The sequence below is a fragment of the Bombina bombina genome, chromosome 1 (assembly GCF_027579735.1).
Source record: "Bombina bombina isolate aBomBom1 chromosome 1, aBomBom1.pri, whole genome shotgun sequence".
Taxonomy (NCBI): domain Eukaryota; kingdom Metazoa; phylum Chordata; class Amphibia; order Anura; family Bombinatoridae; genus Bombina; species Bombina bombina.
Genome location: NC_069499.1, coordinates 668,325,599 through 668,351,861, shown reverse-complemented (window position 1 = coordinate 668,351,861; position 26,263 = coordinate 668,325,599). Strand labels below are relative to the sequence as shown.

General features: G+C 35.2%; 1 protein-coding gene across 1 annotated transcript in view; it reads right to left on the bottom strand.

The window, feature by feature from the left end:
* VSIG1 (V-set and immunoglobulin domain containing 1) overlaps positions 1 to 26,263 on the bottom strand; it is a 103,427-nt gene that overhangs the window by 64,130 nt on the left and 13,034 nt on the right. The window contains exon 4 of the mRNA XM_053714188.1: positions 4,676 to 4,868. Within this exon, the coding sequence (XP_053570163.1) occupies positions 4,676 to 4,868 (193 nt within the window). The remainder of the gene's footprint in view (positions 1 to 4,675; positions 4,869 to 26,263) is intronic.

Here is a 26,263-nt window from a genome sequence, read left to right as displayed (position 1 = left end):
TACTGCAACAACAATTACTAGTGAATTATTACTGAAGCACAAACAGGATCAACTGCACATTTTTTTAAAATACCTAAAATATTATTTTCCCTAACAAATCTGAATAAATGACAGGTTTCAGCCTTTTATTTGTATAGTTTTCACACAATGAACACACTTGTATTTGTTTTTTTCATGTGTAGGGCTGACAATATGCCCAGATTCATGTGAATTATGGGCCAATGGCCTTGTTGCATTAAGCGAGAAAAGCAAACCCGGCGTCACGTGCATATTTTTTAAGCTGTCAGCTAGTAAGAATAACACAAAAATACACAATTTACGTGTCTAGGATCCTCAACTAAAATTCACAAAGCCCATATTTATGAAGCTGTGAAAGCAGACCGCTATTTCTTAAAGGGACACAAAACTCACATTTATTCTTTCATGACATATAGGGAATACAATTTTAATATACTTCCCAGCCTACCTCTACTGTCTAATTTGCTTCATTTTCTTGGTATCCTTTGTTGAAGAAACAGCAATGCACATCGGTGAGTTAATAATATGAGGCATAAATGTGCAGCCTCCAATTAGCAGCATCTGAGCCTACCTAGGTGTGATTTTCAACAAAGGATACCAAAAGAAAAAAACTAATTATATAATAAAAGTAAATTGGACAATAGTTAAAAATTGCATGCTCTCTCGTAAAAAAAAATAATTGGGATTTCATGTCCCTTTAAGAGGACTGATATTATCCCTGACTGATTTATCTTAGATGATTTATAAAAACTTTTTTTTCTAATCCTTGATGTATTCTCACTATAAATGTTTCTAATTTAGAGACAAATCTCTTTACTAGGTTTCCTTATATACTGTAGCTCAGGATCACTGTTTCATTATCATTATAGTAACTTGTTTTAAATAAGTTAGATTTCTGCAGTTAGTAGCATTGGCTGAAAGATCTTTAATATTGAGGCTTTGGAAACCCGGGTGAACTAATGACAAAAGGCATATATGTGCCACTACAAATCAGCAACCAGCTCCCAGTAATGCCTTGCTGTTCCTAAGCCTAGATAGGTATTTTTAAACAAAGGACACCAAAAGAACAAAGCATATTAGGTAATAGAAGTAAAATGTAAAGTTATTTAAAATTGCAGGCTCTGTCAGAATGATCAAAGTTTAATTTTGACTTTATTGCCCCTTTAATATAATGATAATGGTGCAGTATGATACTGATATATCTATAGAGTCCAATGTGATATAGGATGATTGGGCAAGGGGGAAAATGGTCAAATATTTTTCAGATACGGAGAAAGGTGGTGGGAGAAAAGAGTCTCAGAAGTAAATATATTTTTTTTTTACTTATTTTCTTCTGGCTGTAATTGTCTAAGTTCAGGGGAGGGTGGTAGAGATAATGAGGAATATTTGCTTCATCTTGGAGTGTATTACATTTTTACTTTAATTAAAAAGTTAAATGATTTACTTTTTAAAATATAAGTGGAAGCTTGTAAATAATCTTAAAGTCTGTAATTTAAAGTGGTATTGAATGTTTAATTTGCAATATGAGTTTTTAGCTCCTTTTTCTAACCCTCTTTAGACTGCTGCTACACTATACTATACTTATACTATAATTAACTGGAACTGTATCCTTAGTTGCTTACTCTATCGGACCTGTTACCTAAATTACTGAGTCTCTCATTTGCCTCATTAGTCTTTAAAGTAGGGTCTCTCCCTATATATATTATACTCTAGATTATTGGCTATTATAATAATAATAATAAAAAAAGGTTTATCAAACAAGACCCACAAGTGGTCTCCATTATTTCATAACTTCTGTTCTTTTTCTCTAAATATAAGAGGTCTAAGAATGGCCTCCTGAGTTTTCTAGAAAGCTTTCAGTTAGTCGTACTATCCAAATATTGCTTGTGGAAATTGCTTCCTAAAGATTTTTCTTTTGTAACATGGAAACATGTTAAATTTCTCTTTTTTTTCTTTTTCCTGTTGTTATAATTATGTTAATTAATGTGGAATCCATTAAAGAGACACTGAACCCAATTTTTTTTCTTTTGTTATTCAGATAGAGCATGCAATTTTAAGCAACTTTCTAATTTACTCCTATTATCAATTTTTCTTCGTTCTCTTGCTATCTTTATTTGAAAAAGAAGACATTGAAGCTTTTTTTTGGTTCAGTACTCTGGATAGCACTTTTTTATTGGTGGATGAATTTATCCACCAATCAGCAAGGACAACCCAGATTGTTCACCAAAAATGGGCCGGCATCTAAACTAACATTCTTGCATTTTCAAATAAAGATACCAAGAGAATAAAGACAATTTGATAATAGGAGTAAATTAGAAAGTTGCTTAAAATTTCATTCTCTATCTGAATCACGAAAGAAAAAAATTTGGGTTCAGTGTCCCTTTAAGTATTTGCTGTTATTGTAATGTACGTATTCTACATAGTTGCATTTGCCTGTATGCCTTGGTTCAAAACGCAATTATTATTTATTTATTTTAAATTCAATTATTTATTCAGAGGTCAAAGAGTTATATAGTGTGTTCATCTATAATGCTTCATTGGTCTTTTTTTGTTTTTGTTTCTAAGAATATATTGAATGCGATATACAAAGAAAATGTGCTTAGCTAAAAGTATCACACACTACACCTGCCCTAACTCCTTCTCTATTAGGGAAACAATAAATAAGTGGGGGGGAAAAGATAGTGAGTGTGCCCAAGGCTAAAGATACTAAAAAGGATGTATTAACATCCGGATTGGATAGTTTATATGATAATTACAATATTAAAATCACAAAAATACATATAAAAGCGGGACGTCTCCCAATGCTTGTAAAAAGATGAATTCATAAAATGTGCTAATTCATAAAAATGCTAAAATATCCAAACGTACATATGCGTGCTTAAATATTATGGTAATATCAAAAATAAGATATGCGTTAATGCAGATAACCAAGAGCAATGTAAAGATAACAGCGACTAAAATAAAAAAGTTCATCTGTGGTGTAATAGGGCATAAATCAACTGCCTTATGGGCAAAAAAGATTAAAGCATAGAGCACAAGTCAATTCTGCTGAAAATATTGCGTTATCTTCCTCTTAGCAAACAAAAGCAGTCAATAGGACTATCTGATTTGAGTGTATAAGTTGCTCCAAAGGTAAGTGTGATATTAGACTTACAGTTTCTCGCTGATTATCTCTACACAGGAGATTTTTCTTGGTGGATAGGATCAGTATTTTCCACAGCGTTTAGATGTTCTGTATCCTCCATTCCCCAAAGGAACTACCAGCCATCTTAGCTCAAAATGCTAGATCACATGTCCCATCATGACTACTTGCGATTGCGTAATGTATTGAAATGCCGGCTTACAATGTGAGTGGTTGGGGGTCACAGGCCCCTTGCAATAATTGGGCCAAAGTGCCCAGCCTCCTTTTTCTTGTGAATGATGACTCCTATATGGCTTGGAAGGTGTTTGTTAGAAACTATCCTTATTGCCATAGGATTCTCACATGGGATATTTGGTAGTAGAAGACACCTGCTCTTAGTGGAACTATTGCACGCAGAGGTAATAGTCGTTAGACAAGTGGTTTCAAAAATGAAATATACCCGGGTAAAGGTGGTTATGTAGAAAAAAAGTTGTATTTCATACAATGCTATCCTCTCTTATTGACTAGTTTCACCCTCTTACAGGGCTTTATCAAGATCAAAAGGGTGAAACTAGTCAATACTACCACATATTCGATGTGAAAATCCTACGGCAATAAGGATAGTTTCTAATAAACACCTTCCAAGCCATATAGGAGTCATTATTCACAAGAAAAAGGAGGTGGGGCACTTTGGCCCAATTATCGCAAGGGGCCTGTTACCTCTAATCACTCACAGTGTAAGCCGGCATTCCATCATGTCACGCAAACGCAAGTAGTCACACTGGGACACGTGATCTAGCGTTTTGAGCTGAGACGGCTGGTAGTTCCTTTGGGGAATGGAGAATACAGAACGGCTAAACGCTGTGGAAAATACTGATCCTATCAACCAAGAAAATCTCCTGTGTAGAGATAATCAGCGAGAAAAAGTAAGTCTAATATCACACTTACCTTTGGAGCAACTTATACACACACTTTGGATAGTCCTATTGACTGTTTTTGTTTGCTAAGAAGTAGATAACGCACTATTTGCAGCAGAATTGACTTGTGCTCTATGCTTTAAACTTTTTTGCCCATAAGGCAGTTGATTTATGCCCTATTACACAACGGATGAACTTTTGTATTTTATCCACTGTTATCTTCACATTGTTCTTGGTTATCTGCATTAACGCATATTTTGTTTTTGATATTACCATAATATTTAAGCACGCATATGTAGGTTTGGATATTTTAGCATTTTTATGAATTAGCACATTTTATGAATTCATCTTTTTACAAGCATTGGGAGACGTCCCGCTTTTATATGTATTTTTGTGATTTTAATATTGTAATTATCATATAAACTATCCAATCCGGATGTTAATACATGCTTTATAGTATCTTTAGCCTTGGGCGCACTCACTATCTTTATTTTTTCAAGAATATATTGAAGCTAGTTATTTTGATTAGAAAGGTATAAACCTGTAATTATTGTCTTCTTTGATTTATAATTTTTTTTTTTATCAAATTATAAAATGTAATTGAAATAGATAGAAGTACCCAATACAGTGAGTTGAATCTTTCCCTGACTTATTGGGTCAGGTGGATTCAATACTTCACAGCTGTAGAATCCGGTCTCTTGTGGCTGCATGTTGGATATGGTTATTGTTGCATTTCCCGGGCTTATTGCAGCAGTTACTCGGTTTTTAAAATTTCCTTGGGAATAGGATACTCCATTCTGATAATAAAACACCTACAACACAAAATTAAAGGTTCATTAGCAATGTAAAAATGTGTAGAATACCTCAATTGAGTAACAAACCAATATATTTTTAACACAAATATTTGTAGAACAGACTGCCATTTTGTTAAACAAAGGGAGTAAACACATAGTTAAAATAAATTAAGAAGCCAAAATGCATTATTGCTCCTGAACAGGACCAGAACAGTGAACCAATCAGGAGTGACAATCCCATAGCTACTAATCAATGGCCATATCCTGTTAAAGAGCATTTTATTATTATGCACTTTTACATGCGTGGCTGTAAACCTTGATAAACATTGGGCTACATAGCAGCAGTGATGTTTTGTCTTGGACCATAAAACAACTGGGAGAGACGGTTTTGCTAAAAACAAAACCAGAATTAATATATGGGGGCCAAATTATCAAGCTCCGAATGAAGTTTGATGCCCCTGTTTCCGCGCGAGTCTTCATGCTTGCTGGAAACAGCAGTTATAAAGCAGCGGTTTAAAGACCGCTGCTCCATAACTTGTCCGCCTGCTCTGAGGCCGCGGACATCAATCAGTCCGATCCTATACGATCAAGCTGATTAACACTCCCTGCTAGCGGCCGCAAATCTGCAGGGGGGCGGCACTGCACAAGCAGTTTCCAAGAATTGCTTGTGTAATGATAAATGCCCACAGCGTACGCTGTCGGCATTTATCGATGTGCGGCGGACATGATACGCTACATCGTATCATGTCCGCTCGCACATTAATAATAAATAGGCTCCTAAATATTAAAGTAACATATTTTTTTAAGCCTAATATATAAGTTCACTTGTAGGTAATTATGAGGGGTTTACCCATGTTTTCTATTTACATTATTACATAATATATTAGCAATTTTAAGATATCATAAAAATCTAAACACTATTGACATATGGAGGTTATATAGAAAGAGCTAAATATTCTTATATCATGTGAGCTGTTACTTGTCTCGCTTCTGTAATGGGATGCTAATTAAATAACAGATGTGCTGGTTAATGCCTACACTCATAATAACATGATCTAATAAATATTATTAAAAACAAATATTGCACAAAAAAGGTCTCAAAGATATGAGGTCTCAGGAGTTAGAAAAAAAAGGCAGGCAAAGGGCTCTTTAACATTGAGATACATACAGTACATATACATGTCTAAATATGTATATGTATGTGTATATATATATATATATATATATATATATATATCTGTGTATTGTAAATCTAAGGTCAGACATGAGATGCCTTTTCCTGATTACAGAACATCAGAGAGCAAAGGGACTCATATCTGTAAAATCTCAGGATGACACAGACCCCCCCTTGCTGTGACTAGGTACACATTTCAGGCCCCCTGGGAGAAAGAGGCGCTCAGTCTGAACTGATAATGGAATATACAAACATACTCAGAGGATATAGCCCTTATCGTCTAAGTGTTAAATTGTGCTATGCTGAGTTTTAGATACACAAAGATTCTGAACTCAATTTACCTACAGACATATGGGAAGTTGAAAGCCTAAGAATCAATATTTCAAAACATCTTAACCCATGTACTTTTGATAACAAATTATCTACATAATTCTTAGATAAATTAATGTATACCTAGGAAGTCATATAAATAATGTGTCTATAATTTTCAAATCTATTTAAAATACTCAAATGACATATATATATATATATATATATATATGAACCTGGGAGATGTGTCTAACGCATAAGATCTAATAAGTGTATATGTAATTGTTGCTGTAAATAATATCAAATGTTTTATACATTCAGCAAGAGATGTACAGATATGCAATATTTATATTAATATGGGATAGTAGTCCAGTATAGATATAATTATGTGAAATTACATCTGATTGCTGGTCTCAAGGTATGTATGTGATAAGATGATAACTGAGAAAGTATTTGAGTCCATGATGAAGGTATTATAATCCTTTTAAATCTTTTCATAGAAAATAGGATTTTTAAACGCATATTTAAGATATTATAAGGGGAGTATATTCATGTTTAATCTTGAAATACTCAGGGTAAATAGTATGACATAATATCCGGAGGCACAGCTAGAAGATTTTTATATTTATCATATTGATATAACATATTTTGTAGTAAATAGAGATTACTATTTAGAGAAAAAAAAGTTGTTTTTTCTAAAAAAAAATATAAAAAAATATTTATTTTTATTATTATTAATATTTCAAAATTGATATTAATGTTTTAAAATATTTTTTTTTCTTTCTCTCTTGTTGGTCAAAATTATATTAGTTTTTTAAATTTAACCAAATTCTAAGCCAAAATAATAATGTCTGTTACTAGAAGGGAATCAAATTAATCTATACTAATATGTTCCCCAAAATTACCCCTCACAAAGGGCGATTTTCTTAAGATTGACATTATGGGCCACATTAAAAAGAGGTGTAATATTGTGGGTGATTTAAATGATTATATGGATATGCATGCAATTAAGGCCAAAGATATTGCTATTGATAATGGAAGGTGGAATGAAAAAAGTGAATTGTTCCAAGAATTATTAAAAATTAATCAATGCAAAAATCTCAAAAAACAGGATGAACTAATACGCAAATCCTGGCCCCTTGTAATATGCATTATTGATGAAATGTCCACACTCCTTAATAGAAAAGGAATTGCAAATACAGGGGCTATAAGATTATATTCGCTCATCACGCAAGTGCGAAGAGAGTCTAGAAATGGCTGAAAATTAAATTGTTACATTTAAGCAAGACATGGCCGCATTAGATAAGCATAAACTAAATTTACTAGCCAAAATACAAGAGTTAAATAAAGATCTCGCGCAAAGCCAGAAAGAACTTAGTGAACTGAAAAGGCAGGCTAGCAATAATACGCCCCCTTCTGTTAGCAAAGAGGAAAATGCAGATACTTTAAAAAACCTTAAAGAATTAATGAGAAGTGAATTACAGAACTTTAGGGAAGAGTTTAAACATAGGTCACTGATTGGCTCAGAGATAAACTTCCAACATAGACAGTCACAGCATGTTTTAAATTCAGGGGACTGCTACACTTCAGAGGGGGAGGACAGTGATTATAGTGAGTCAGAGGGCGGAGCCAGCTACCCAAATAGCCCACGTAGTACTAATGTACATAAGGGCTCTCCCCATAGTAAAAAGGCAGATAGGGAACGCTCCAGCCCCAAAAATAAGGTCCCTAGGAAAGCCCAAGATACATCTAATAAAATATATGACACCCATAAAATAATAACAATTTTAAGTGGTGCAATACCTAAGTCTTCCAACAAGGGAACCAATTCTATAATTGACCACTTAGTGACTTATGAAAATGCTTTATCCATAATGAATGTTACTAGTGAGCAGTCAAAAATTGAATTTCTGCCCTGGGTATTTGAGGGTAAACATCACAAAGGATATCATTATTCATTCCTGGAGTGAAATGAAAAATCAGTGCAAAAAGGAATTTGGTTTTTATCGCACGACTGCTGCTGCTAAAGTGGCTGTATACGGTTTTAAATGTGGCGCGAATCAAAGCCCAATTAAATTCCTTTCTGTACTAAAAGGTGCGTACAGTATGGCTGAAGATTACCCCATAGTTGAAAGCTCAGAGTTTGTGAATATATTTTACGAAGCATTGTCCGCACACATCACACTTAACTTATCTAGAGATTTTGATGAGGACTGCTCATTTAACTGGCTGATCAAAGAGAGTATAAAGGTATACTCTATTCAGCAGTCTGGTGAAAAGAGGATTAAAAGGGAGCCAAGGCCCAGCCCCAAAATTGTGGCAGAAACTAAGGTGTCACCTAGCCCCCTCAATTTGGAGTCTAACAAGAAAACTTATGCGGAAGTGGCCCGAGAAAACAGGCCTTCCCCACAAAGTTTTAACTCTGCCCCTACCCCATCACAGGCCGTGGTGCAGAGAGAATATACTCAAAAGGGGGGGCATACCCAGTTAAATAATTATCCACAAAGAGATGAACACCCACAAGGTAATTGGTACCCCCGTAAAAATAAATACCAAAAGTGGCGAAGATACTCTCAGGGTAACCAGACACCCCAAGTAAATAGAGCTACCCAAGATATTAACGCTGAACAAGTTGAACCCCAAAGACAACCACGTAAAAATAGGAACAATAGCTATGATTCATAGAGATCCCAATGATCCAGGAATCAATACCATGGGATATCAAAAAATCAGTCCATGGGTAGAAATAGCTTGTCCAATCAAGTGGGCCAACTCAATATGCAAATAAGTCAATTATATACACTATTTACTAATATGAGTCAAACTTTGATGGCTCAGCACCCTAATAATCCCTTTTTAGGGGTACAGCCAGTGGCCAGCAGTGGGCCACAGGCACAGTTATAAATACTGCTGTATTACCTGAGAGAGAGGGGAGAGATATACCAAATTAAATGATAAAATGTAATAATGGTACTAATCATGTTCTCTCCCTACAGCCCAGAAACAGACGTTTTAGCTGTGATGAGGAGAAACCTCAGCCTGGAAGCTCTAACAAACCTCTTCCTTTGCAGTTTTCCTAACCTTATGTTCCTAACCTTATTCCCACAGATGCAGTACAAAGAAACCCTGTCAGCCCTATCGTAGAGAGTATGACTGGTAAGAGTAAAAATTCTTCTGCATCATGTAACGTGGCGGATTCAGGTAACTCGTGGCGAAGCCCACAGATGTGTAATCATGCTAATTTTATGTGTGAAATTGTAGAAACTGCAGGGATATATTATGTATTAGCTGAGCTCCAAGATTCAGTTGCTAACCCTATCATGGGATTAATTGATACTGGATCTCAGACAACTATTTTATCCCACAGGTACTACACACAGCTAAATGAGCTAACACCCCACAAACCTAAGATAAAAGAATTTGATGGTTCACTAATAGGTGTAGGGGTGACTCTCTCAAAGTCTACAGTATGGCATGGTTAAAACTAAGGCTGGGGAACAGGGTAATAAGACACTCTGTCATTATAGTGGATCTGCCAACTGATCGTTTAATTATTGGTAGTGATCTCTTGAAGCGATTAAGCACCATAATTGATTGCATAAATAATGTAATTTGGTCACAAGTAAAAAGGCCTATTAATTATGAGCAGTCTGGTATATCTCGCACCTGACATAACTGTCACGTGGTGGAAGAGAAGCCAGATGCTGTCGAGATTCATTTCAGGAATGACTCTGTACCTGAAATCACTATCCTACAAATAGATGATCAGAATCCTTTAAGTGGCTCTGATGGTAATACTTTTAAAATTTCGCCTGGAAAGATAGCAAATATTTCCTTAGTTGGCGATGTATTAACCATATCTCTCCGCAAGGGGGACGCTAAGTCCCCTAAAGGGGGAGATCATTCGCAATTCTTTGCAGAAATTGAGAAAGTTAAAGATTATCTATTCATCGCTATACAGGTGCATGGCCTTGGTAAAACCAAGTATGCTAAATTGAACTTAAAACAGGAAGCTAGCTATATAAGTGAAGGCTTATTAAAGCAGATAACTGAACCTAAAGTGATTAAATATCTTTCTCCCCAAGATCTCTTGGTCCATGACAAATGTGAAAGCTATAACATCACAGCTAAATGTTTATCTATCTCTATAGGTAATCAGCGAAGCACCTGTTTTTAGTTTTAAATACTCCCCATAATCAAATATAGATCGGCAATGATCTCTTACATAGATATGCCATACAAATAGATTTGATTAACCTTTACCTCTGGAGCAGGTTAAAGGGGGACCCTGAAGTATTTCAGGATGAAAATACAGCCTTGAAATAAAATCAGCAATTGCCATATGCTGTGAATATGCAGGTGTCTAATGATGTTGTAATCCCTGCTGGGGCTGATAAATTCCTCTTATCCTTACAGGTAAAACTTCTGAAACACTCATTTGCATCTCCTATAGAATGCAAAGTCTGGGTATAACAATGACCCATACTCCTATGGTAAATATTGGAACTATTCCAATACATGTTATTGTGCATAACATGACCCCACAGGATATCACCTTATCCAAGGGAACTACCATAGGATATGTGCTGGAATCAAGTTATTACACTTTTGGATTCCAGAATAATGTAGTTGGGCTTATACCTGAAGGGTACTTAACTGAAGAACAATTAATAGAAAAATAATTTGCATCTATGCCAGAGAGACTATTTACAATTCAGTCTATTTATCCCTTCAGCTCAGATCTGGGAAGGCATCTATAAAATTGAAGAAGCCTCTCTAGTATTTGATCAGCCGATCAAAGAGCAACAATACCCCAATACCCAGAGTCATGGGGGCAATGTAAATTATAATCAAGGGGATCTCACATCTAGGTTGGAAGAAGCCTATGAGATAGGACAGTCTGAAATCTTTCCAGGATTTCAGCAAATAGTCGAAGAGCAAATCTCCTTAGCTAATGGCTGTTCCAGTGATGATGAACGCCGTCAGCTACGAGAACTCTTAATAGACTACAAGGATATTTTTGCTAGGGATATCTATGACTGTGGGACTACAGACTTGCACATTGCAAGAATCCAAACAGATCCCAATGCACCACCTGTCTTTGTTAAACAATACAGACTTCCTTTAGCCTCATATGATTCTCTTGCAGAAACATAAGGAACTTGGAAGAAAGAAGTATTATCAGACAGGTGCACAGCTCTTATAACTATCCTATTCTTGGTGTTCTTAAGCCCAATGGACAATGGCGTTTGTGTGCTGACTTAAGACAGATAAACAAACGAGTGTACATGTCTGGCTGACCTGTGCCATATATTGACCAGTGCCTAGCGCAGATGCAGGGATCTAAAATATTCACTGCCATTGATTGTGCACAGGGATATTGGACCATAAAGGTACATGAGGATGACAAGTACAAGCTGGCGTTCTCGTTCCAAAAGGTCCAGTATGCATTCCAGAGACTCCCGTTTGGATACATAAATTCAGGACATAAATTTGCTGTATTCATTCATAAGGCTATGCCTGATGCACTGGAAAGGGGGAACTTATCTTATGTTGATGATGTTGTAATCAAACGCACAGACTTTGAAAAACACATCACAGAACTTAAACACATCCTTAGCCAACTTAAAAGGGCAGGTGTCAAATTATCCCTACAAAAAGCTCAATGGTGCCGCTCTCGTGTAAACTTCTTAGGACATAAAGTTACTTCTGAAGGGTTAAATCCTCAGAGGAAAAAGGTGGAAGCTATAATAAATTCTAAGAACCCAACTAACTTAAAGGAATTGAGATCATTCCAGGGTATGACAAATTATTCTTGCAAATTTATTGATAATGATGCAGAATTAGCTAAACCACTGCTACTTCTTCTAAAGAATGATGTGAAATGGCACTGGACTGAGGCTCAAGAGACAGCCATCTGAGAGAAAAAGGAAAAAATTTGTTCAATTAGTGAAGCTGACGAACCCCTGCAATGAGGTAGTCAGTCTACAATATTCAACTTTATTGAAGCTAGCTGAATCTCAAGGAATTGTAGCTCTCACCATCTACATGTTAAATTATCCCCTGCAGAGCTACATACGCAGCTTCCAGACAAGCTGGCATTTTAAGTCTCTGTATGACATAGGAAACTAAATCTCAGATAAAGGAATTGTGTCTAATCTTCATAATATTTTAAAATGTACAGATCATATTAAAAACATCTATATATGGAGAGAGCGAGAGTGAGAGTGAGAGTGAGAGACAGACAGAGAGAGAGAGAGAGAGAGAGAGAGAGAGATTATACATATTAAATACATATCTGCTGCATTGTATGATTAGCTACATGAATACATTTAAAATGTGTTCCAAAAATATCAGAATAAAAACTCTGTTTCTTTTATTACAGGCATCAGATTAAACAGAGGATTCCCAATGTGAAGAGATATACATACAATAAGTTGCTAAATGTATAGGAATTACTTTGTTGGGACACTCTTTGTGGATAAGAGACTATCAAGATTAATTCTCTTACAAATGTACATAATTCCCCTAAGACATATTACGATAGACATATTTGGATATTAACTGAATTCTCAAACTGGTGATCTGGTAAAGTATAAGCAATTGTATATTTAATATTTTAAACAAAGGTAATCTAAAACTATAGTTATATCGTAGTTGTGATTTAAAAGGCAAATTTATTTTTATATTTAATATTAATTAGACCAAGGGTAGTAAGTATACTGCAGTGACGTGCAGTGACGTCAGAGGCTGATGAGGCAGTGGCTAGGATACGCCTTCATTCTTTAGATATCCTTTGTTGAAGAAATAGCAATGCACATGGGTGAGCCAATCACATGAGGTATCTATGTGCAGCCACCAATCAGCAGCTACTGAGCATATTTAGATATTATTTTCAACAAAGGACATCAAAAGAATGAAGAAAATTAGATATTAGATGTAAATTGGAAAGTTATTTAAATTTGCATATGGGTTTCATATGGGTTTCATGTCCCTTTAAATGGTGTCTTGGAAAACTGGTCAACTTAGTAAACATCTGATTTTAGTCTAAAAGGATTGTAACAGAAACTCTTGCCAGATAACACAATGCTTGCTCTGATTATGAGATCTAGAAATCCATGCCCATTAAAATATGTTTAAAACATACTTTTTACTTTAATGCTGCAAATTATGCTTATAGATTCCTTCATTACATAAGGGATGAGAGTCAGAGGGGGAGAAAGAGAGACAGAGAGAGAAAGAGACCATGGGGGAGAACAACACATAAGGAGAGAGATGGATAGATAGAGAGAGACACACACACACACACACAAGGGGGGGGGGGGACCACTGCATTTTAAAGTAATAAAACAGCAGAGCTACAGAGAGTTCAGAAAATTAGTCTATAATTTAGTGTGAAGTACAGAGGCAAGCTGCTAAGTTAGTGGGTGTAAAGTTTGAGTAAACAAAATACAAAAACGACCCTGCTGTAAAAGAGTAAAAAAAACACTAAACCACATTCATTAAATGATCATTTTCACTAACAGAATCCTTTTCAGTAAAATCTTACTTTAATAAGATGTGGGTGAAACACTGCTCTCTGTGCCTCTCTCCTGCTCTGTAAGGATTCAGGAAGTGACAGTGGCACATTCCACTGCACTTAGAGGGGAAGAACAGAACTCTCTTTTTCACTTTAGCAAAGCTAGCAGGTTCACAGGACAGCAACAAAATATATGAAAGTTGTTTTTTTTCCGTTTTTGTTTTGTTTTATATGATTTAACATCCAGCCCCAACCCTATGTTCCACTTACTAATGCCTCTTGCTGGATTGGTTCAGCCCAAATAGGACTGCCTCAAATAAGCAGTTAATGAGCCATGCAATGAGCTTAACCACTTGCATCCAGTAGATGGCGCAGCATGTTGTGTAATGGTGGGCAGACCTGCTTGTGCCTCTCCATTGCACAACATATAGCTGTGAGAAAAAAAAATGCTGGGGGAAAAAAATTACAATTTTTTTTTTAAAGCCAATAAAAAAATATATATTTTTGCCCATATGAGAGGTGAAGCACTGCCTCACCTGCCTCTAGTGACTGCACATCACTGGTATACTGGTATTAAATATTAATGTTTAGAAATAATTTTGTATTTTAATATAAATTAATTACAGTTATTGCTATATATATATTTTAGAATTTGCCTTATTGTAGCTAAATAAGAGGTAATTTCAGGTCAGGCATATTGGCATATAAATTGTCTGTTTGCATTAATAATATATACAATTTCTGATTGAAGTTATATAGAATCATTTGTGGGCTAAATAACTTAATTATACTTGTCTGAAAGTTATCTTAAATCTATTGAGACCCAATAAGATTTGTGTGAAGTATCTTGGTATATTGTTTATCTAAACACTGTGAAGTTAGCGGTCCATATTCTGGTATTTTAATGCAATTCCTTGTGAGTAAGGTTAATTTTAAAGGTATATTTTATAATCTGTTGTATAGAATATTATAACGGAATAAGCATGCATAGTTGTTTAAAGCTAGTCTCTACTTAATATATTTCAATGTGTTTATAAATTTAACTAATCTCAAGAATTTAGGAATAAATATTAATTTCAATTGTTTCGTATATACATTTTAATTGGAGGTTGTCTTAAAGAAAATAACAAATAAATTGTATTATAACCCTGGTATATACTGACAGGTTAGTACAGAATGTGTTATTAGCGCACTCAGTGTTTGTATCACAAGAGGTGAGTTTTTAAGCGTTGTGTTTGAGCGCAGTACAAAATACCATTGTAAAATTTAGTGAAGAAGAGGAATCTGGAAGGGTGTTTCTCTCCGACACCATAGCTCATCATGCGCAATTCATAAAGACTCTATTGCCCGTGACGTATCTAACCTCGTGATCAGGTCTCAATATTTTTAAAGCAATTAGGTTCTCTCTTTTCTTTTATTTATCTATAATTTTTTAAAGTTTTCTTTTGTGCATATGTAAAAGTGGTCTGTTCATATAGAGCGTGTGTCTATCGACCAGTCAACAGATTGTGCCCAGTGGAACAAAATAAATAACAATCCAAATCCTAGTGAGTCAACTTTGTAGGTAACATACGACAGGTACAAGCTTTGGATAGATCCTTTTTACTAAGGGACAGATTCAAATCTAGGCCAAATAGTCAAGCTAAACAAGAAGAAAAGATTATCTTCAGTACCAGGTACAGTAGGCAATATGATCAGATAATCAAGATTATTAAACAGAATTTGCCTATGCTTATGGGAGACGCTTCTTTAAACCCTATTATTAAAAGGGGTTTTCGCTTCGTCTCAAGACGCAATCAAACTTTGGGAAATTGTTTGTCACCCAGTATGATCCGTACTCAGACCAAGCAAGGCAATTGGCTGGCGACCCATGGTCACTTCAAATGTGGGAAAACCAACTGTAAAGCCTGTGGTCATGCTGAGGTCTCTAAACAATTCCAATCTTGCGTCACCCAAAGAATTTACAATTTGGAACATTTTTCAAATTGTAGGAACAAATATGTTGTTTATTTAGTCAGATGTCACACATGTAATCTTCAATATGTGGGTATGACTACAAGGGAAGCCCGTGAAAGGATCAGAGAACATCTTAATGATATCTCTAATATCTCTCCATGTTCAGCACTGGCAGAGCACTTTATAATCAAACATGACTGTAAAGTGAATACATTCAAGTGGCTTGTAATAGAACAAATTCGTCGCCCCCTAAGGGGGGGAAATTTGGATGAGATCCTCTCCAAGAGAGAAGCGTTTTGGATTTTTGTTCTGAGAACAAGAGTACCATTTGGCTTCAATATTGATTCAGACATTATAAATGTCTGGAAATAGGAATTTAAATCTACCCTGGTAATACAGATTTATCACAATACAATGTTAGAGCCAGGCTTATGGAACCACTTAATAGAGTGGATATCCTGGTAGGAAGAACTAAGAGGCATCCATGTTATCTGGACCCTGAGCACTCAGTTTATCCAGACGCTATGGACACCATAGGAGATAATTGAGTGTCTATAAGTGACTTACTTTATTATTATTATCACACTTTCTCTTCGGGGAGGGCTAGTGATTAGAGTGGGGTTCGTTACAATAGGGGTCACTAGGGGTACATACGTATCAAAACCTCTATATAAGCTCAATACTATAATGCATATAATATATGTTCGTGACCAATTACTGCTGAAAAACACTTGCTATGAGAATCTATGGTTTTTTGCAGCTCTCTCAAAGTGGTATAATACCTAGGATCTAGTGATCAAGTTTCTTGATGAAAAAGAGGTTTGATTTGGCAAAGGGATGATGGTTCAAGTGACAACTTTCATAGTTTAAAATGTCCTTAAATTTATGTGACAAAATATGTCATTAGTCCAGGAAACCTTCTCCCAAGTCAAAATCTATTTCTATTTTTTCTCTTTTTTTTTTTTTTTTTTTTTTTTTTTTTCTCTTCTTTGGAGCATACTATTATAGGTTTATACGTTGAGAATCTACAATCAACATAACAAAAATCAAATAAAATTCTAATAAAATTTAAATCAAAAATCAAACAATGGTAAAATTAATTAACATTGATTAAATATAACATTTGGTTCATGAAATTAAATTTTATATGTCTGAGCGATGTTTTTAGCAGGCACGTCTGTACATATACATTTTTCAGCAGTCATTATTATTATTATTATTATTATAATTATTGTATTGCGTATTATTATCATTATTTTCTGTTGCACATAAACTTTTATTGATGATAATCTGTTTGTTTACAACATGCATTTTCTGTTATATGCATTTTTCCAGGGGTTAAATCCTAAGAGGGTGTTCTCTCAACCTTAATTAACTGATTGTTCTGTGCACCAATTAACCAATCAGCAATACCCTTAGGGTATATACATGCTTAGCAGAGTATAATGTACAGGTCACAGATGAAGGCGTGAGCCGAAACGCGTCTGACCACTTAGTCTACATGTAGTTTTTATGTCCTATTATTTTACTTTCTATGCTTGCTCACAATAAAGGTGCATTGGATTTCAAATTTCGCTTGAGACCCGCTTTCTTTGTATACATTCAACATACGACTTTGGCCTCTGAGATGGAATTCATAGAGAATCCTCCAAGATCAATGCTGACATTTATTTTTACCAGTTTACATCCATTTTTATTTTCTTCAAATATATAAATAGGACAATAAAGCCCAATGTGCATAATATATATCATCAAATAAGAATCATATTGCAACAGAGATTAATACAAAGTGTTTCATAAGCATTAAAACTGTCCTTTTGATATTATCATTTGCTGAGTATTGATGCCAAGAATGGACCCCTGGAAAGTCCCTTTGATTATGTTTATCTTTTTTCAATTGCTGTGGCCAATCACAGGTCATATGTTAATGACCTCCCACAAACACTATGTAACATGTTGCAGAGTAGAAAACTGTAGTATACAATGGTGCACTGCATAGGGTAGCAGTGACATTAATAGGCTATAAATTAAATTGCAGTTGTTTTTTCCTTGTTGCTAGAGGATCTTGTTTGATAAATCATGTTCTTGGCACCTCACTCCACCATATATGTTAATGAAAGTAAGGCCCACACTGTAATGAAACACTGGGAAATATAGGTGAAGTGATGCTTCATGGATATCAAACATAATCTGTACTTTACAACAAGACCCTTCCATAAAATCACAAGAAACCAATTAATCTGGGCTGTTGCAGGGGACAAGGAGAGATATAGGCAGAACTTCTGGGGCACCATCTTCTAAAGAGCATCTGCAAGAGTGCACAGTATACACGTAACTACACTTTGTGATTGGCTGATGACTGTCACATGATACAGGGAGAGGGAAAATTAAATTAACTTTAAAATTTGACAGAAAAAATATACTACTCATTTGAAATTTAAAGCAAGTGCTATGTCATTGTTTTTTAATTATGTATGTGTCAATCGTGCAATTCTACTGCATTTAATGGTCATTTAATCATCCACTTTCATGCCTGACTCATCTATTAATCCTGACAGTTGAAGCATGTGCTCTTTTTTCAGCTAACTCACATATATGAACTAAAAGGGACATTAAACTGCTTTGCACAACTACAAAATAATAGTACCTTCTCACCATGTTGTGGCATTTCATCTTTTTGCTGCAAGTTTTCCTGTTTTAATAGCTTAAAGGTGCCAGATACTGAAGCTCTGCCTCTTAAAACTGAGCGCCGCCATCTTAAACCTCAGATATTTCTCACAGCCTGTGATATAAACAGTGCACACTCACAGATCCGTAATATTGGCCACTTTTTGACAGCTGTATCACACACGGTTTTACAGTTACAAAAAATATATTTAAAAAAGCACTCAACAATAATATAGAGTTTTGCAGCCACAGCACAAAATGTGCAGCTCCTGCTTTGTATTATGCACCCTAACCTGAAGCAGTTTATACAGTTGATGTACAAATGCACACTGCTGCTGTCACAGGCTGCAAGAATACTTGTGCTCCAAGATTACGATGCCTAGTATTAAGAGGCGGAGCTTCAGTATCTGACACATAAGCTATAAAAACAGGAAAACTGGTTTAAAAAGAGCTGCAGGAACAGGATGAAATACAATAACATGGTGAGTAGTTACTATTCTTTTGTAGTTGTGCACAGCAGTTTGATGTCCCTTTAAACAATGTTATTCATTAATGTTTTGCTCAGAGTAAGACCACTAATTTCAGAATATATATTTCTTTTGATCTTTTGATTTCTAAAATGTATTCAGTCTTCATTAGTTACACCACACATGCTCATTTAGATGCCATTCGGCCCTTGTTAAATCGGCCCCAAAATGGCCACATTTACTGTAACGCTTCCAGTAAGTTAACCTTTTGCTGAGTGTTTTGCATAATGCTCTGAATATTCACTTTGTTACCTAAATCTTTCATCAATGTTATCTACAAAGCCAGCAACACCCAGATTACGGTTGTTAAGGAACAAAAACATTGATAACATTTTAAAAAAAGAGAAGTGCTGAGACCAGACAAGAAAGGGTTACTTAAAGGGACAGGAAACCCCAAAATTTTCTTTCATGATTTGGATAGAACATACAATTTAAAACCACTTTCCAATTTATTTCTATTATCAAATGTGCTTCATTGTCTTTGAGAAGGAAGAGTGGCACAGAATATGACACTTATATGAAGATAACATAACATGTATTATAATAATACAATATTTACCATAGTCAATATTGATTTAATCCTCCCACCCCTGACTTTCTTGGCAAAGGTCCAGCAAGTGTTAATTCAGGTGCACACATTTCAACTCTCTTGTACAGCAGTGCTCATTTTATAGCGATTTTGGATAATTAAAATTTACTCAGTTTGTCAATGTAAATTTAATTTGTATGGATGATTTCTAATGATGCAAAATCCTTTTTCAGCGGAAAGCAAATGTTTTTAATATCTCTAAACAGGAAATGATGCCAAGACATATAAATACGTATATCTTTACATTTAAGTAGGCTCAACAACATGCAAAAATAGACCATTCTGCTTTAGGATACTCCCAATCCAAATCCTTCAACCTCCCATCAGATAATATCAGCCCTGTCTATAGATACAAAGGTTAAAGATCACTATAGTGGCATGGATGGGCTAATTTTGTGTGTGTTTGATTACTTAAAGGACCACTAAATACGTAGAATTGCATAATTAATAAGTGCATGATAAAAACACAATGCAATAACGCTTACTCTGAATTTCACAAAAGCAGTAAAAAAAAATTCTGCCAAATTTATTTTTTCCTCCCATTTGCCAGCCCTTGTACCATGTGACAGACATCAGCCAATCACAAATTAGTACAGGTTTCCCCATTTTCCTATGAAATGCATTGTCAAACACAAAAGCTTTTCATAGGACTGGTTTATGGTCTTAGAAATCAAAACTATAATGTTGTCTTATGTGTTTAAAGGTTGTGAAGCACTAATGAAAATAAATTCTACTTACTCAGTCAGAGTTACCTATAACTGCTAAGGTAACAGCTTTCAAAACCACGTACATCTCTGCAAGGGGAAATGTATTTTGGCAATGTCTCAGACATTCACAGCAAAGCGCACTTTGAGTATCTTTCTACACTATCTTTGTAGTACACGTAACACTCTGATACCAGACATGTTTAATGTGGTATCAAACAGGTGCAAATATGAACAAACCACAACATCTGCTATAACTATATAAAGAATATAATAGATAAATATGATACATACTGCATATTAATGAACTACTGGGGTCTATAGACAAAGTGCAACTTTGGACCAACTTGATCTCTTTAACATCAGGTGAAAAGACAAAAAATATCCAAGTCAGTTAAAGGGACACTAAACACAATTTTTTTTCTTTCATGATTCAGATAGAACATGCAATTTTAAGCAAATTTCTAATTTACTACTATTATCAATTTTTCTTCGTTCTCTTGTTATCTTTATTTGAAAAAGAAGGTATCTAAGCTAAGGAGCCAGACAATTTTTGGTTAAGTACCCTGGACAGCACTTGTTTATTGGTGCTGTCCAATCAGCAAGGACAACCCAGGTTGTGAACCAAAAATGGGCCGGCTTCTAAACTTACATTCTTGCTTTTAAAATAAAGATAGCAAGAGAATAAAGAAAAATGTAATCACTGAACACAAGAAAGACAGAAAGTCACCTATTGCAAATGGAGCATACTACCCACGTTAGTATAAGCCTGTTACATAAGTCAACAGTCAACTTACAAATACAAATCACCTACTTGAGAATGACTTTTCAAATCTGTCTTTTTGTCTTATGTCAGTAAGATTTTAAGGCTCATAACTTTGATAAACAGTCTTACAAAAAATAGTAATCAAATCCATAACTAAAATCATTTCTATTTGTATTTGTGTTGACAGTGAACAAATACAAGCTTTAGTTATTATTAGGGTAATTTAGAAAAGAAGATCAAATAACATACAATTATTAATTATTAATACACTTCCATGCTTGGTGCACCAAGCATGTTCTGACAATTAAATACAGACATTACATTGGTTGTTTTAGTTAAAGGGACATAAAACACCTTGTATTTACAAAACTACTAATCCAAATAGGTAAGGCTGTTAATAACAGTGTTGTAATTACATTCCCCCCCAACTGTCCCAATTTTCGCGGGCCAGTCCCGATTTTAGGGGTCTGTCCTGCTGTCCCGGGTTGCTAGCGATCTGTCCCGCATTGCCCCATGCATTAAAAAAAATTCTATTGGGCACATACTCAAAAGCAGCTGGCTTTTCTCTCCCAGGGTTATATACCTGTTAGTTTCCTTGTGGAAAAGTAATGGTGTGTGGGTTAAGCAGGAGTAGGAAGGCTGTATACCCTCTGACCTCAGGTAATGGTGACCTATAACCCCTGGTAGTGATGACGTCTAACCCCAGGTGATAATACTAGCATGCCTTTAGTTGTATATGATGAGCAGTGCTAACACCAGGGTAACGAACAGTGGCAGCTTCAGACTACCAGCTAATGTGCTTGCCAACCCCAGGAACCCATACAATGAGTTACAGATTTTGTCCTTTTTATCTATTTGGAATAGAGTCGTCTATTTTTATATTTTGTTGCCTGAAGAATCATTATTTTTCTACCCTCTTGCTCTCAGCACTACTGAGCGACTATCCAGCATTTCAGAGCGCTACTTGAATTTTTTGTATTTGATACATTGTCTTTGTTTGGGGCGTGTGTGGCAGACATGCCTGAAGTTGCAGCCTATCCTCTGGATCCTAACAGGGGGTGTTGTGTCCCCCACCCACTCTCCATTGTGCCGGGTCTGCATCTACATACCGGACCTTCGGGAGGCGCGCACAAATACAGTGAATTTTTGCCATACCATATATGATGTAGTGTGTGTGTCTATCTGTATCTATAAGTGTGTATGTGTGTGTATCTGCATGTATAAGTGTAAGCTGTGTAGTGTGTGTATCTGTATGCATAAGTGTGTGTGTGTGTATCTGCATGTATAAATGTAAGCTATGAAGTGTGTGTATCTGCATGTATAAGTGTATACTATATAGTGTGTGTGTATCTGCATGTATAAGTGTATGCTATGTAGTGTGTGTGTGTATCTGCATGTGTAAGTGTATGTTATGTAGTGTATGTGTGTGTATCTGCATGCATAAGTGTCGGCTATGTAGTGTGTGTGTCTGCATGTATAGATGTAAGCTATGAAGTGTGTGTATCTGCATGTATAAGTGTATACTATATAGTGTGTGTGTATCTGCATGTATAAGTGTATGCTATGTAGTGTGTGTGTGTATCTGCATGTGTAAGTGTATGCTATGTAGTGTGTGTGTGTGTATCTGCATGCATAAGTGTATGCTATATAGTGTGTGTGTATCTGTATGTATAAGTGTATGCTATGTAGTGTGTGTGTGTGTGTCTGTATCTGCATGTGTAAGCGTATGCTATGTAGTGTGTGTGTAACTGCATATGTAAGTGTATGCTATGTAGAGTGTTACTGTGCATTTTTGCTAACTTTAAAGGCCAGAATCTAGAATATTAATGAGGAATGCAGAGAGCAGTTTAAAAGAATCTATTATTAAACGTCCAATTAAGATAAAAATATTTAGCACTGTCTCTGCAAAGATTAATTAAATACAGAGCTCACATAGCTATACCAGTGGTTTGAGCTTGTGTTTGATTTGCTGCCTAAGAGTATTAAAAGATATGACATTATTTCAAATTTTTTAAATTTATATTACTTGGTCTTATGCCCACGACATTTCAAATTTTTCCCGCCGGGGGGGTTGTCCCTCTTTTGAATTTTGAATGTTTGGAGGTATGTAATTATGGGAGACTTTAACTACCCTGATATAAACTGGGCCAATGAAACTAGTAATTCAGCTAAGGGGGATAGATTTTTAAATGTTCTCAGGGATAACTTCTTGTCACAATTAATAGAGGATCCAACTAGGAGTAAAACTATATTGTATTTAGTGCTATCAAACAATACAGATATTATATCAGACATAGAAGTCAAAGAACATTTGGGTAACAGTGATCATAACATGGTCACATTTGAAATCTCTTTTCATATGCAGTGTCTTAATGGTTTAACTAAGACTTTTAATTTCAAGAAAGCAAAATTCAACAATTTAAGGAGATCATTAAATAATATACATTGGGACAATATATTCTCTAATAAAAATACAGAAGATAAAATGGATAATATTTAAAACTTTGTTAAATAAATATACATATCAACAAATACCATATGGTTGTAAAAATAAAAAAAAATCAAAGCCAATGTGGCTAAATAAAAATGTGTTAAGAGAAATTAGGAAAAAAACATAGGGCATTTAAATTATTCAAAGAAAATAGTACAGACTCAACATTCCATATATATATATGGAATGTAACAAAGCATGCAAAAAAGCAATAAAATTAGCCAAAATTGAAAATGAAAAATTAATAGCAAAGGATTCTAAGTCTAACCCTAAAAGGTTCTTTAAGTACATAAATAGCAAAAAAATCTAAGAAGGACAATATAGGTACATTAAAATGCATGGAGGATAGCATGATACATAATGACAGGGAGAAGGCTGAGGTACTTAACCAGTTTTTTTCTTCAGTATACACAAGAGAGGAACCATGCAAGTCCATACCATTAACTGGGTTATGTTTAGAGGATATCAGGAAATAACTAGATAATATTAAGGTAAATAAAACTCCAGTCCCAGATGGAATACACCCACTACTTTTAATTTTTCAAGACTCATTATCCTCAGGCATGGTACCCCAGGATTGGCGCAAAGCTGATGTGATGCCACTCTTCAAAAAGGAAAGCAGGGATGATCCTGGAAGCTATAGACCAGTTTGTCTGACATCAATAGTGGGGAAGATATTTGAAGGGATTATATTGAATAGCATATTCGTGTAAACAAGATTATGAGTTCTAATCAGCATGGTTTTAGGAGAAATTGATCATGTCAAACTAATCTAGATTCTATGAGGAAGTAAGTAAAAATATAGATAAAGGGGAATCAGTTGATGTGATATACTTAGATTTTGCAAAGGCATTTGATACAGTGCCACATGAGAGATTAATGCACAAAATTAAGGGACTGGGAATAGCTGAAAATGTTAGCTCATGGATAAATAACTGGATAAAAGATAGGGAGCAACGAGTAGTAGTAAATGGATCATACTCAGATTGGACAAAGGTAATCAGTGGAGTCCCCCAGGGATCAGTACTGGGCCCTGTTCTTTTTAATATTTTTATAAATGACTTGGAGCAAGGATTAAATAGCGACATCTCTATTTTTGCAGATGATACTAAGTTAAGTAAGGTCATTAGGTCAGAGCAGGATGAACTTTCGTTACAAAGGGATCTGCAAAAATTAGAAGCATGGGCAAGTAAATGGAAAATGAGATTTTATACGGGAAAATGCAGGGTTCTACATTTTGGAAGTAAAAATAAGCAGGCAACGTATTTTTTTAAATGGCACAAGACTTAGCCAAACAGAGGAGGAAAGGGATTTGGGAGTAGTAATAGATAATAAGCTAAAGATGGGTGCACAATGCAGGACATTGATTCAAGGGAGGAAAGCATAATTTTGTCACTATATAAAGCCCTGGTAAGACCATACTTTGAGTATGGAGTGCAGTTCTGGGGACCGATTGCAAAAAAAGATATTGCAGAACTAGAAAAAGTTCAGAGAAGGGCCACAAAGCTAATAAGGGGATTGGAGAATTTAAGCTATGAGGAGAGGCTAGCCAAACTGGGTCTGTTTTCCTTAGAAAAAATGCACTTGAGAGGTGACATGATTACTTTATATAAATATATTCAAGGCCCATATACAGAGATGGCAGAAGCTCTGTTTATTCCAAGAAAATTTTTTGTGACAAGAGGTCACAATTTAAGGTTGGAGGAAAGGAGATTTAATCTCCTACAACGGAAACGTTTTTTCACTATAAGAGCAATAAAATTGTGGAACTCATTACTAAAGGAGGTAGTGAATGCCAATTCCCTAGATACATTTAAAAATAGTCTGGATACATTTCTGTATATAAACAAAATTTATGGATTTGATTGCTAGTATTAAATGGTTCACCTTTTAGTGGGGTTATTTAAGCTTAACTGGAGCTTTTTGTAAGTATTTTAGATTTGTATAGGTTGAACTCGATGGACTTCGGTCTTTTTTCAACCTTATCTACTATGTTACTATGTATGTTAGTGTTGCAATAAATTAACATACCTTCTGAGGGTGAACATTTTCTGAATATATTAAAGGGACAGTCTAGGCCAAAATAAACTTTCATGATTCAGATAGAGCATGTAATTTTAAACAATTTTCCAATTTACTTTTATCACCAATTTTGCTTTGTTCTCTTGGTATTCTTAGTTGAAAGCTTAACCTAGGAGGTTAATATGCTAATTTCTTAGACCTTGAAGTCCACCTCTTTCAGATTGCATTTTAACAGTTTTTCACCACTAGAGGGTGTTAGTTCACATATTTCATATAGATAACACTGTGCTCGTGCACGTGAAGTAATCTGGGAGCAGGCACTGATTGCCTAGACTGCAAGTCTGTCAAAAGAACTGAAAAAAGGGGCAGTTTGCAGAGGCTTAGATACAAGATAATTACAGAGGTTAAAAGTATATTATTATAACTGTGTTGGTTATGCAAAACTGGGAAATGGGTAATAAAGGGATTATCTATCTTTTAAAACAATAAAAATTCTGGTGTAGACTGTCCCTTTAACACCTTGTTTGCTACATTTTTTTTTCCAATGGCCAAACTGCTTCCACCTTATCAGCTCTGGTGAGGTAAATTGGAGACATATAGGGATAAAAATCTGCACTGCGGTGAGTAGGCTTGTGAAATCTATGGGGGGCAAAATTAATAATAATTTGTAATGCAAAGTTTTATTTATA